At 39.6% G+C, this 12,935-nt stretch overlaps 1 protein-coding gene across 1 annotated transcript in view; it reads right to left on the bottom strand.

Annotated features, from left to right (window-relative positions):
• The window catches only part of LOC108573541 (ETS-like protein pointed), a 177,638-nt gene that overhangs the window by 39,001 nt on the left and 125,702 nt on the right, over nucleotides 1-12,935 (bottom strand). The window contains 1 exon segment of the mRNA XM_017936007.1: nucleotides 11,739-11,855. Coding sequence (XP_017791496.1) covers nucleotides 11,739-11,855 — 117 coding nt within the window.

The raw sequence follows: 12,935 nt of genomic DNA, 5'->3' as shown, positions 1-12,935 counted from the left end.
TCATTCTGCGCCTCCTGTCTCTATCTATCTCCTTTCAACGCTGCGTTATTTAAAAAAGAAACAGGAGAGCGTGATGGAATTACTGAGGAAATGGTACCAGATTGCAAAATTTTTGAAAATTCTACTCTTCGACGTTGACAAAAGTATCTTTCATACCAATGATGAACTAAATATGTGAAATTTTACGAAAAATCGACCATGAATGATTGGGGAATTATTCCAAATTTTAATTGCACTCTGGTGACTCTTATCGATGGATTTCAGGAGAGATTAGGATGAAACTTTTGATCTAGGTCAGGTTGCAAAATTAAAGAAAGTTTTGCAGCGTTGGAAGAATACTTTTTATATCGAAACTAATCAAATTTTACGAAAAATCGACGCCCAACGATTTGGAAATTATTCCAAATTTCCATCACACTCCGGAAATTCTTATCTATAGATTTCAAAAGAGATTAGATGAGAATTTCGATCTAGGTCAGAGCTAGAAAAGAATACTTCTAGATCTAAATTTACGAAAGAATACTTTCCGTATCAATACTGAACGAAATTTCAGAAAAAATCGACAGGTGACGATTTCGAGTTATTTTGAACTTTAGTCACACTCAGGTGATTCCCCTTATCGAGTACAGATTTCAGAAGAGATTTCGATCTCGGCAGAAATCTGCGTTTCTTTCTTTCTATCTTTCGATAACCAGAGGAATAATTGATCGGTCGATTACTCATTGAGGCTTGTTCGCGATAAATCCGTGTGCTCAACGCTGAATCGCCTCGAGTTAAAAAGTAACTGTCCAGCGACGATTATTCAAATCGAACCGGGTGACTAATGACGCTCCCGATGCTTTCGAGCAGGAAGCGATCGGTATCTATTCTAATGCCCTAGCCGGTATTACCGTGTTTCGCCGTCTCGATTCTTTTTCCCCCACTTAATCGCCTGTTCGAACCGCGATAAAATGGTCATCACTGTCTCGAGGCTCGATCGTAAAAGCGCCGCGACCGGGTACATTTTGTTGCATCAATGGAATACGATCAGATAAATACGCTAGTTATCACGTAATAACAATTCAGGAGTTGAATTGCGTAGAACATTGAAAATTAGGCATAATATATTCTGCTGCTGGATTTTTCGAACTTCGCTTCGGATACGTATCTGAAGTACCGATAAGTAATTTAAATATAATAGTATCTTTTACTTTTTAATTTGGTGCACTTTCTTTTGGAAAATTAGCTTCGATTTTGGATACATTCTTTTTTGATTTTCTAATTTTTTGGGGGATTTCGAAGGCAAGTGTTTTGCGTCGAGTAAGAAGCAATATAGTCTGAAGCGGATATTTTATTTAGTAAAATGGAATTTTTAATTTGGTCCACTATTTTTTGGAAAATTAGCTTCGATTTTAAATACACTCCGTTTTTGATTTTCTAATTTTTGGGGGATTTCGAAGGCAAGCGTTTTGCGTCGAGTAAGAGGAAATATAGTCTGAAGCGAATATTTTATTTAGTAAAACGGAATTTTTAATTTGGTCCACTATTTTTTGGAAAATTAGCTTCGATTTTAAATACACTCCGTTTTTGATTTTCTAATTTTTGGGGGATTTCGAAGGCAAGTGTTTTGCGTCGAGTAAGAAGCAATATAGTCTGAAGCAGATATTTTATTTAGTAAAATGGAATTTTTAATTTGGTCCACTATTTTTTGGAAAATTAGCTTCGTTGGATACATTCTTTTTTGATTTTCTAATTTTTTGGGGGATTTCGAAGACAAGCGTTTTGCGTCGAGTAAGAGGAAATATAGTCTGAAGCGAATATTTTATTTAGTAAAATGGAATTTTTAATTTGGTCCACTATTTTTTGGAAAATTAGCTTCGTTGAATACATTCTTTTTTGATTTTCTAATTTTTTGGGGGATTTCGAAGGCAAGTGTTTTGCGTCGAGTAAGAAGCAATATAGTCTGAAGCGGATATTTTATTTAGTAAAATGGAATCTTTAATTTGGTCCACTATTTTTTGGAAAATTAGCTTCGTTGAATACATTCTTTTTTGATTTTCTAATTTTTTGGGGGATTTCGAAGGCAAGTGTTTTGCGTCGAGTAAGAAGCAATATAGTCTGAAGCGGATATTTTATTTAGTAAAATGGAATCTTTAATTTGGTCCACTATTTTTTGGAAAATTAGCTTCGTTGAATACATTCTTTTTTGATTTTCTAATTTTTTGGGGGATTTCGAAGGCAAGTGTTTTGCGTCGAGTAAGAAGCAATATAGTCTGAAGCGGATATTTTATTTAGTAAAATGGAATCTTTAATTTGGTCCACTATTTTTTGGAAAATTAGCTTCGTTGAATACATTCTTTTTTGATTTTCTAATTTTTTGGGGGATTTCGAAGGCAAGTGTTTTGCGTCGAGTAAGAAGCAATATAGTCTGAAGCGGATATTTTATTTAGTAAAATGGAATCTTTAATTTGGTCCACTATTTTTTGGAAAATTAGCTTCGTTGAATACATTCTTTTTTGATTTTCTAATTTTTTGGGGGATTTCGAAGGCAAGTGTTTTGCGTCGAGTAAGAAGCAATATAGTCTGAAGCGGATATTTTATTTAGTAAAATGGAATCTTTAATTTGGTCCACTATTTTTTGGAAAATTAGCTTCGTTGAATACATTCTTTTTTGATTTTCTAATTTTTTGGGGGATTTCGAAGGCAAGTGTTTTGCGTCGAGTAAGAAGCAATATAGTCTGAAGCGGATATTTTATTTAGTAAAATGGAATCTTTAATTTGGTCCACTATTTTTTGGAAAATTAGCTTCGATTTTAAATACACTCCGTTTTTGATTTTCTAATTTTTTTCGTATTTCGAAGCCAATTGTTTTGCACTGTGTAAGAAGCAATATAGTCTGAAGCGGATATTTTATCTAGTCAAAAAAAAATGGCAGTATTCATCGGAAATGCAAAGGTCAATCGATAAAATTAAAAAATGCATAGAATAGTATTAATGTTAACAAAAAAATTGAGGAATATTTTTCATTTTGATCTCATCGAATAGTATAGTAGTATAATTAAATGGTACACTAAAAATCTCAAAATTTAATTACGTTTTAAAATCCATCAAAATTGAGGTAAATAAACTTTTGTCCATTTCAAACACGATATTTCGATAATACTTACAAAAATACTACTTCAAAGCAAAATTTCTCATTTCAATTACAGAACTCTGAGCGATTCCCTTCGACTCGAACTTTCGCAAAGGTGAAAAAGCAATCGGCAGCAAAAGTGAGACGACGAAACGTAGGAAGAACTTTTCGAAATTACATCGCAAGGTACGAAACGAAGAGATTACAAAGAGCGCGACAGAGTCTTTTCAGGTTGACGACATGATCGTTGCTCGTGGTTGCCCGGCCATCTTTGGTAGGAGCAATACCGAGAAACATTGGAATGTCCCATTTGAGGTGCGCGCCCATATTTGCACGCGTGTCTTGCATTGTTTCGCGGTATCTTCCCGCGTAAAAGTACAGTTCGGCTCATAATGCAAACAGAAATTACGACGAACCGTCCTCCCCTTTTTGACGCGTTGAGCCCCTTCCTTCCTCTCTCTCTCTTTCTCTCTCTCACCATTCCCTAAACGACACCGCGAAAAGAATTCGTCGAACTATACAACGTCGAACGGGGCAGAAGAGAGGGAGAGAGAAAAAAGGCCAACGAAATTTTTACTCTCGACCATTTCGGAATTCTTAAACACTTTCACTGCTCACTTTGCCTCGCGTTGACTCAATCCAAACAACAGTTCTCTCTTTTTCCCTCTAGATTTTCAAACGTCGCTTCAATCCGGAGGAATTATACCTGAGTAGGTATGCGTGAGGTTTCTCGGAAGATTCTTTTTAGGGAAATTGGCGGAGGAACGATGATTGCGTGGATGAAAATTTTTCTAGATTAATAAGTCTGAGAGATTTTTGGAATTTTGTATTTGAGAGCATTGAAAAGTATTATTTCACCGTCCAATTAATAATTTTTTTGGAAAATTGGCGAAAAAACGGTGATTGTGAATTTTTCTAGAATAATAAATTTAAGAGATTTTTGGAATTTTTCATTTCAGAGTACTGAAAGATATTACTTCACCGTGCAATTAATAATTTTTTTGGAAAATTGGCGAAAAAACGGTGATTGTGAATTTTTCTAGAATAATAAATTTAAGAGATACTTGGAATTTTTCATTTGAGAGTATAGAAAAATATTACTTCACCGTGTAATTAATAATTTTTTTGGAAAATTGGCGAAAAAACGGTGATTGTGAATTTTTCTAGAATAATAAATTTAAGAGATACTTGGAATTTTTCATTTGAGAGTATAGAAAAATATTACTTCACCGTGTAATTAATAATTTTTTTGGAAAATTGGCGAAAAACGGTGATTGTGAATTTTTCTAGTGATTTTTAATTTTTCTAAAATAATAAATTTAAGAGATACTTGGAATTTTTCATTTGAGAATATAGAAAAATATTACTTCACCGTGTAATTCAAAGTTTGTGTAAATGTTCTCTTTACTCGGGAAAATTTATCAATTTCTGCACAGTAGCGGAGAAACCAGGAAAAACGATAAGTGAAGAGAAGAGGTAAAAATGGAGAGAATAATCAGCGAACGATCTATAAGAGAATAAAAAAATTGAATAGTAGTTTGTTCTCGACGCAGGGTTAATGCGTTCTCCAAAGGGAAATTGAACAGTGGCTACAGGCTGGTTGGATGTTTTCTCGTTTCGCTGATAATCTCTAACCGGCGGCGTCGCGATCTGCATATTCCTCTCTCCGGGCGATGATAATGCACGGAGAAGTAATCTAATGTAATACAGGACTTTTAACTCCCACCCGCTGTTTCACCTTATCTGCCGGCTGATTACGTCGTAGGAAACTAATTGCCTAGATTAGCCTATTGCGGTGCGGTTGATTAAAAGCTGTACCAGCGAATGAGCGCTCGTCCACTCTCGGCACAAGCGATACCGCCACGCTCCGTAATAGCCACGACACGCTCGCTTCTATAGGACTCCCTACGAACCACCACTTTATCGATTTACGTGAAAATTCTGCGGATTACCTTGGACAATGTGCAAGGTAAAATGGAATTTTTCTTCAGGGAGAAAAATTGCCATTTTTGTGAGAGGAATTTTTCGATTTTACTCTTCATAATTTTGTAATCTTAGACTTTATTCTGTGATCTTTGATTTGAGCGGGGGATGGAAGATTTGGTGGATTCGAAATTGGTTGTAGAGTGAATTTTTTGGATTTTTGGTCATTCTTCTGAGGGTCTGTTTTTCAGAATTGAAGAGCTTTTTTTGGAAGGTGGAGATCTTTGGTTTTAAAATTGTAGAATATGTAATGGAAAAATTATGAATTGTACCGCTCGTAGATTTTTGTTTCGGGAGGGAATCAGAGATGGATAAAAATTCGAAGCTTTTTAGAACTCAGAAAAATCGGGAAAATAAGAATGTTGAGCTGAACACTCGTGAATCTTAATTTTAAAAGAGATTCAAAGGCAGAGCTACGAAATTTCGATTAATGTAGTTAGAAAAGGAACGATAAAAATGAATCGTCACGCTGTTTTTTCAATTTACAAACCTAAATGAACCTCCACTGTCAAAAAATGAACGTATAAACTGCACTTCGTCGTCGAGGACCTAAGAAAGCCCATGAAAATCTGAGAAAAAGTGGTTAAAAGAGCGACATAAACGGAGTAATGAGAAAAAAACGAGGCATAAGCTGGCTAAAGAGGTAGAAAAGGAGCGGCACAGCCGTTGAAGCTAGACGGAGAGAAGCGCTCTCGTCTGTTAACAGTGCTGACAAGGAATAAGTTCGGCAAACATCGGCGCGATCCTCAAATATCGGCGGCCGCTTTGATCGTGCCGTGCCGTTAGACGTTTCCTCGTGGTTGTGTCGCGCGCCTCCACCTTCTCTCTTTGCTCTCTCTCACCTTCCCTCTATTTATGTATTGTCGCCGCTTCGAACCTCCAAGGAGATCTCCTCCGACGTATATTGGGAGAGAAACGGAGACGGGGAGAGAGAGAGAAGAGAGACGGAAAGAGGGAGAGAGACATGAGAGGGAAGAGAGAAAATACAGTGAGTGAAGAGAGACGAAGAGGGAAGGCGGAGAGAAGAGAAGAGGTAAAGAGAGAATGAGACAAGAGAGAGAAGAGAATAAGGCAGGAAAAGGAGGAGGGAATGAGACACGAGAGAGAAGACAAAGTGGGAAATGGAGAGAAGAGGAGAAGAGAGAAGAGAAAAAGGGGGAATAAGGCATGAGAGAGAAGACAAAGTGTAAAAGGGAGAGAAGAGGAGAGAACAAGACAGGAGAGAGAAGCCAGGAAGAAGATAAAGTGCACAGGGGAGGGAAGAGAAAAAGAGAGAGAAGACAGAAAGAAGACAAGGTAGAGAGAGAGAAGTGACGGGCGACACATAGCGTCGCGCTGATCCCGTCGTTTCATCGTTTCCACGAAGCATCACCGGGGCTCTTCCATTCATAAAAACCGCCTTACTCTCGCGAGTCACGTAGAGACGCGCGACGTAGATCGCGGGATCGGTCTCCACGATTTCGATATGGCCATCCAAGGACCCCGGCCGACGCTTCTTCCTGCTCTTCTTTGCCCAGACACCGCCACGCTGTTATGCCCCCTTTCATTTCCCATCGAGGTTCGAAGGAACGGGGGATAAGGTTCCTCGACGCTGATGGACTGCAAACACAACCAGTCGAATAATCGAAGATCCAGCCAACATTTGTTGCACTTTCCTGCAATTTCTATTCTTAACCAACCATCTCTGCAATTCTCCATTCTTTTTCCTGATTTCAATGAAAAAAATTAACATACCAACTCTCTTATGAATTTCCTATTAACTTTACACTAAGATAAATAACAATTTACTTCAATTTCTTACTTTTAGAAAATAAAATACTTCTCGAAAGTTTCCAACTTTTCTCGAAAAATGCTTTGACATGCATTAATTAATGCACAGAGATTGAAAACCTTCGCTACTATAAAAATCCAGCTCTCAATTTGGAACCACGCTTAATTCAAGCACAAAATGAAAAATTCCCCACTTCATCCTAAAAAAAAAAGAAACTTCCGACAAAAGGGAAGTGTCCTTTTGTCATCGAACAAAGACACAGAGAGAGGAAAGTATACGCGCGGACGTTCCAGGGCGTCGAAAAACGCCGATAGAGGCAATTAAACGTCCGCAAGATCTTCAAACAGAGATAATCGCGGCGCAGGTGCCACGCGCGAAACCTCTCTCCGCAACAATAATCGAGAAATACCGACTGTGATTTCGTTTCGTTCGGTTGGTTTAGGAACGAAAACGTTCTACAGTTTACCTACGATACGATGTACCTGCCCTCCAGTGATAAATTCTCCCCCCCTGAAAACACCTCGCTCTCTTGGACAGGTGGACCGCCAATTTCTTTCTTTCTACCTTTTTCTCTCTCTCTCTCTCTCTCTTTTACAGTTCTTCTTTTCTTTCGCTCTCTTACGCACAGTCTCTCCCTGTTCGATCGAAGAGAAACGCGGCGCGAGATGATCGCGGCAGCACGAGTCATCGTGAAGATTTTAATTAGCCATCTGACGAGACATTTTTATCTGACGCCTCGATCGTATATCTAGCTGCCTCGATCCGGCGAATTCGCGTTACTTCGAAACGTGTCACGCGAGATCGACGTGAGTTTCGGCTGCTGCTTTTGCGTCGGAGAGAGATTGTTTTTTGGGGTATTTAACACTAAACGTACCGACACTTTATGTATACCTATTCTTACCGTGGGCGGTCAAATGAAAGGATATGTGACTGTCAACTGAATACAGGAAACAACGTAGAAAATCGTCTTTAGATAATAATAAAAAAAAATGACACATTTAGATTTTTATTTTTAACAAGAACGGGAGGAAACAGATGAACGGTTTGAAATCAAATTTTAAAACCGGGCGTGGTACGTTTAGTGTTAAATTGCGCGGGAGAATTATTCCGAGGGATTCGAAGATTTCCTTTTAGAAAAGAATGGAATTTTTAATCTAAGAATGGACTAATTAATCTTAGAAAAAATCGTTCGGTTGGTAATGTATCAGAAAACGAAAAATATCCTTTAAATCCCTTATCTCGCAAACTTTTAAGCGCTCTTTAAATCAACAAATGTCAACATATCACGTGCAATTTATTGTTCATTTAAATTGACAAATTGATTAGAAACAGAATTCTTCTCTTGTCACATCTCAACTACGACACATGGTCGCACGGTAAAGGGTTAAAGAGAAAGGGTTGCCGATTCGCAGTCGAAAGAAAATTACGCCGAAACAGAGAGGAAAAAAAAGAAGGAAATACGTAGGGAAAAGTATCATCAATATCTTTTTCGGCTTTCTCTCTTTATACACGATCATTAATTCTGGTGTGTAATTGACACGATAATCAGATAGATTTAAGGACGATAGCAAGATTCCGACAGTGTGTCGATGCGTGGTTGAACGTGTACGTGACGAGCCGCGTCTCGATTCGACAAAGGGGCTACTACATCCTTGGCGGCGCTTATTATTCATAAGAAAGGCAGATTCTGAATAAATCATAATAACGAATGCGTCAGAGAGGGTTCTGACGTCCTGCAATGCAATCGCGAATGCACGCCGTGTCCCCGTCCAGCAGGTGCTCCTCCACGTCGACGGTTGTAGCACGCGCGCTACCAATGCTCAGAAAATGTATCGTCCTCGCTCTGAACCATTTAGATAAACCTCCACGATCAACGAGGCCGGCTCGTTTTCAGAAATAACTTCTACAGCCTCGGCTTTTTCGTACAATTCACACAATACGGTCAATCTAAATTCCATAAAATGTATTATCAATGCAATTTTCTTTTTGGAAAAGTAGGTTTCCATTTTCTTAGGCTAATTCTGTGGGTGGCTTCTGCCCTAGGATCGAGGGAATTTGAGAAATTTTTTAGGATATTGATGACTAGTGTGAAATAGAGTTCCTTGGAAAGAAAATCTAGAATTAATAAAATATAAATACTATTAGTGCAAGTTTTTTTCGAAAGTAGGTTTCCATTTTCTTAGGCTAATTCTGTGGGTGGTTTCTACCCTAAGATCGAGGAAATTTGAGAAATTTTTTAGGATACGGTAACTAGGACTAAATAGGGTTCTTTGGAAAGAAGGAGAGGAGGAAAGAGAGAAAATCTAGAATTAATAAAATATAAATACTATTAGTGCAAGTTTTTTTCGAAAGTAGGTTTCCATTTTCTTAGACTAATTCTGTGGGTGGTTTCTACCCTAAGATCGAGGGAATTTGAGAAATTTTTTAGGATATTGATGACTAGTGTGAAATAGAGTTCCTTGGAAAGAAAATCTAGAATTAATAAAATATAAATACTATTAGTGCAAGTTTTTTTCGAAAGTAGGTTTCCATTTTCTTAGACTAATTCTGTGGGTGGTTTCTACCCTAAGATCGAGGGAATTTGAGAAATTTTTTAGGATATTGATGACTAGTGTGAAATAGAGTTCCTTGGAAAGAAGGAGAGGAGGAAGGGAAAAGAGGAGAAAATGATGGTGATTGGCTCTGTGTTGAGTTGAAAGTGGAACGGCGTGAGGTTGCTCGTTAGGTTCACGGAGGTCAGACTGTAGGTGATCTGGCCGGAGGGTACGAACCCGGGGCATGTAGACCGGAAGCAACGTCACACCCGCGTGGCTCTGAATGCGCATACCGGATGTGTGGCATCGGCTCCCCATCAGAACCATCAACATCACATTCACAATTCCTGCACATCGCCGCCTCGTCGCACATCACATCACATCGCGTATATACTCGCGTCTCCACGCACGCACGCACGCACGCACGCATCCACTCTGCGGAGAAGAGAGGCGTGGAGGGGGCAGAAGAGAGAAAGAGAGAAAAGAGAGAGTAAGAGAGAGAGCTGTTGTCTCTCCCCTGTTCACGAAGCTGGCGCACGCGGAACGCTCGCGAGCCAGCCCCGATTTTTCGACAATTTCTCCCGCTCGCGGTCGACCGTGACACCTTGTGCAACCACACGAGAAGCTCTCGTTCCCTACTGCCGCCGCTACACATTTTTCGTGCACAATTTTTCGGAGATATTCAAGCCTCCTCCATAATACATCAGAGCACTCGAAAGAATTTTTATTCCATCAATTTTCAATATCAACACGTCGATCACCGATTCAATTCTACAATATGCCACTTATCCACGGCGCCAAAATATGCAATATGCGTAAACAATACGTCAACGGTAAGAAATAAAATTATTTAAATATCCTGTTATACGATGCACTAGCTGAAAATTTCACCAGTATTACCATTTATTTAAATTAAACGCTTTTATCAATCTTGACGTCACCGCTGACCTTGCAGTAAAACAGCATTCCGCAGTCAATTTTCAGGGATTGCTGAATTTTTCGATCGTCAAGTTCCAAGAATAAATGGAATTTTCTTTGAGAGTTTTGGGAATTATTTGATATCATATATCAGTACGTCTCCAGACCCTGACGAACCTAGCTGCAATGCTGGCGAAACGTCGGAATGTAAATTCTTTTGGACACGGCTTAAATTCCACTCATACGGAATTTTCCTTGGAAGTGATAAGTTTTTAATCAGAACGATTAATTTCAACGGAGCGAAAGATAGACCGAGCAAATGGATGTTGCACGTCGATTATACAGACAAGGCTATTACTTAGGTGGAAAAACGTGAATGCCGCAAATCGTGGCAAAAAAGGCTTAGATAGTCAGCTAGATTAATCTAGCCCAGCGAGCAAACGCTTCTGACTCTCGATTCTCAAGTAAACGCGCGCTTTCCATGGATATCTTAATCAGGATCGATAAATATATCCAGCAGCAATCAACGTCCGAGACATAGCTCACGCTTTTATGCGCTAACGATACCGTACGCACGCTCAAGGCGCCTCTAATCACTTCTTAACGAGATCAATCCTGAGACCTTCGATCTTTAAATACGCCAAAAAACGTTCCCACATGTCGGCTTGCGTTAGACGTCGCAAGAAACATTGAAAAATGAAAGATTCTCCGCGCAGCCTACTTCCCGTATGAATTTATATAACCCTAGCAAGTTCTTCGACTGAAACAAATTAATAAAGATACTCCACTCCTCAGGTCGATCTTTATCACACTCGGAATGATACAGAATCCTCGAAAAAATGAAATTCTTCGAATTTTAACCCTTCCACTTCTGTCGGCGCCTTGAAAATTCCCTCACACTTATTTAATCCTTCATTTTTGCCCTCTGTGCACTTCCACCTTAATTCAACGAAAGAAATTGGATAACGATGAATTTCGAATTTGCAAATTTCTGAAATACTTCAAAACGCCGGAACCAAAGATTCTGCCTAGAACGTGCCGCAGCGAAAGGGTGAAGTAAGAATCGAATAAGAACACGCGAGAGGTAACGCTTGTAGCAGGAAACGAATGCAGAATCTATCAAGTGAATGTATACGTTAAAACGATCGTGACAAAAAGTTATTCGAATCTATCGTTACGAATAATTTATTTTTTTCCCCGGCGTGGGTAAAAAGGAATCGTATAAAACGCGGGACGGTGGAGAAGATCAAAGCTCGCGGAATCAGATCGCGGTGTATCGTTGCAATGATCCTGTAATTAGCAGTCGTTGAGAAACGTGAATAAGGAGGGAGAGGAGATGGGTAAAGAGAGAACCAAGTGTTTTCACGAGGCTGGAATACGAGTGGTTGAAAAAGAAAAAGAAGAAGGTGACGAGACTCACCTTTGGTTATGTTGAGGCGGACTCGTTCCTTCTCCCAGGAGGCGAAAGATGCCTCCAGGGCCTCGGTCATCTTCTTGTTGGTCCCAGGTGTTAACGGCGGCACTTGCGCCGGTATATCTGCAACGTGACGATCAAACGCGCGATTAAAATGCTTGAATATTCGAGGAAAGATCGGTAGAGGATTATCGTGATCGCATTTTAGAGTGGTTCAATTTGATAGGATGGCTGAGTCGATTCTGAGAATTATGTGGTAATTGGTGGATATACGGGTGATTAGATGGTTCTAGTTTCGGTATTTTTCGCGAGAGATGGGAAGCTTTGAATTTCCTTAATTTGCGGAATTTTTAATGGGTTGAGTTTTGGGAGAATGGACGTTGGAGCGTTGGAAGTTTCTCGTGCCTTTGAAATATAGAGATTAGGGTTTTTTAAGCGTCGTGAACGGGGCGCATGAAATTTAAAAATTTCCGAATTCTCTGTACTTCCAAAGTACAGAGCATAGAATCTTCCAAATATTGTCTCTGGGGTGCTCCGAGTTCTCTATGCTTCAAATTATAAAGCTCAGAATCTCCAAAGTATTACCATTGGGGCGCTCTAAATTTTCAAATTTCCGAATTCCCTACGCTTCCAAAGTAAAACCTCAGAATCTCCCAAATATCGTCACTGGGGCGCTCAAAATCTTCAAATCCTCAACTTCTCTACGCTTCCAAAGTACAAAGCTCCCAAATATCGCCATTGGAGCGCTCAAAATCCTCAAATTTTCTACGTCTCCCTCTCAAGCATCACCACTGGGGCGCTCAAAATTCTCAAATCCCCGAATTCCCTACGCTTCCAAAGTGCAGAGTTGAGAATCTCCCAAGCATCACCACTGGGGCGCTCAAAATTCTCAAATCTCCGAATTCCCCACGCTTCCAAAGTACAGATCTCAAAACTTCCCAAGCATCACCACTGGGACCCTCAAAATTCTCAAATCCTCAACTTCCCTACGCCACCAAATTTCCCAAAATTCCCTATGGCATCGAAACACCCAAATCCTCAAAATAATTCCCTCATTCCGGAGAGAACCCGGTTGAAAAACAGCGACTAGGTGGTATACCCGTGTTCCTCCTTCTTCTTCTTCTCGAAGGAGACGAGGGAGCGACAGAACAAGGCACGGAGAGAAGAGTGTCGGGTACACCGATGGATGTGTGAGAAGCCAGG

Source organism: Habropoda laboriosa, unplaced genomic scaffold, assembly GCF_001263275.1.
Source record: "Habropoda laboriosa isolate 0110345459 unplaced genomic scaffold, ASM126327v1 scaffold20, whole genome shotgun sequence".
Lineage (NCBI taxonomy): Eukaryota > Metazoa > Arthropoda > Insecta > Hymenoptera > Apidae > Habropoda > Habropoda laboriosa.
The sequence above is the reverse complement of the archived record's forward strand: the minus strand, read 5'-3'. Positions and strand labels throughout refer to the sequence as shown.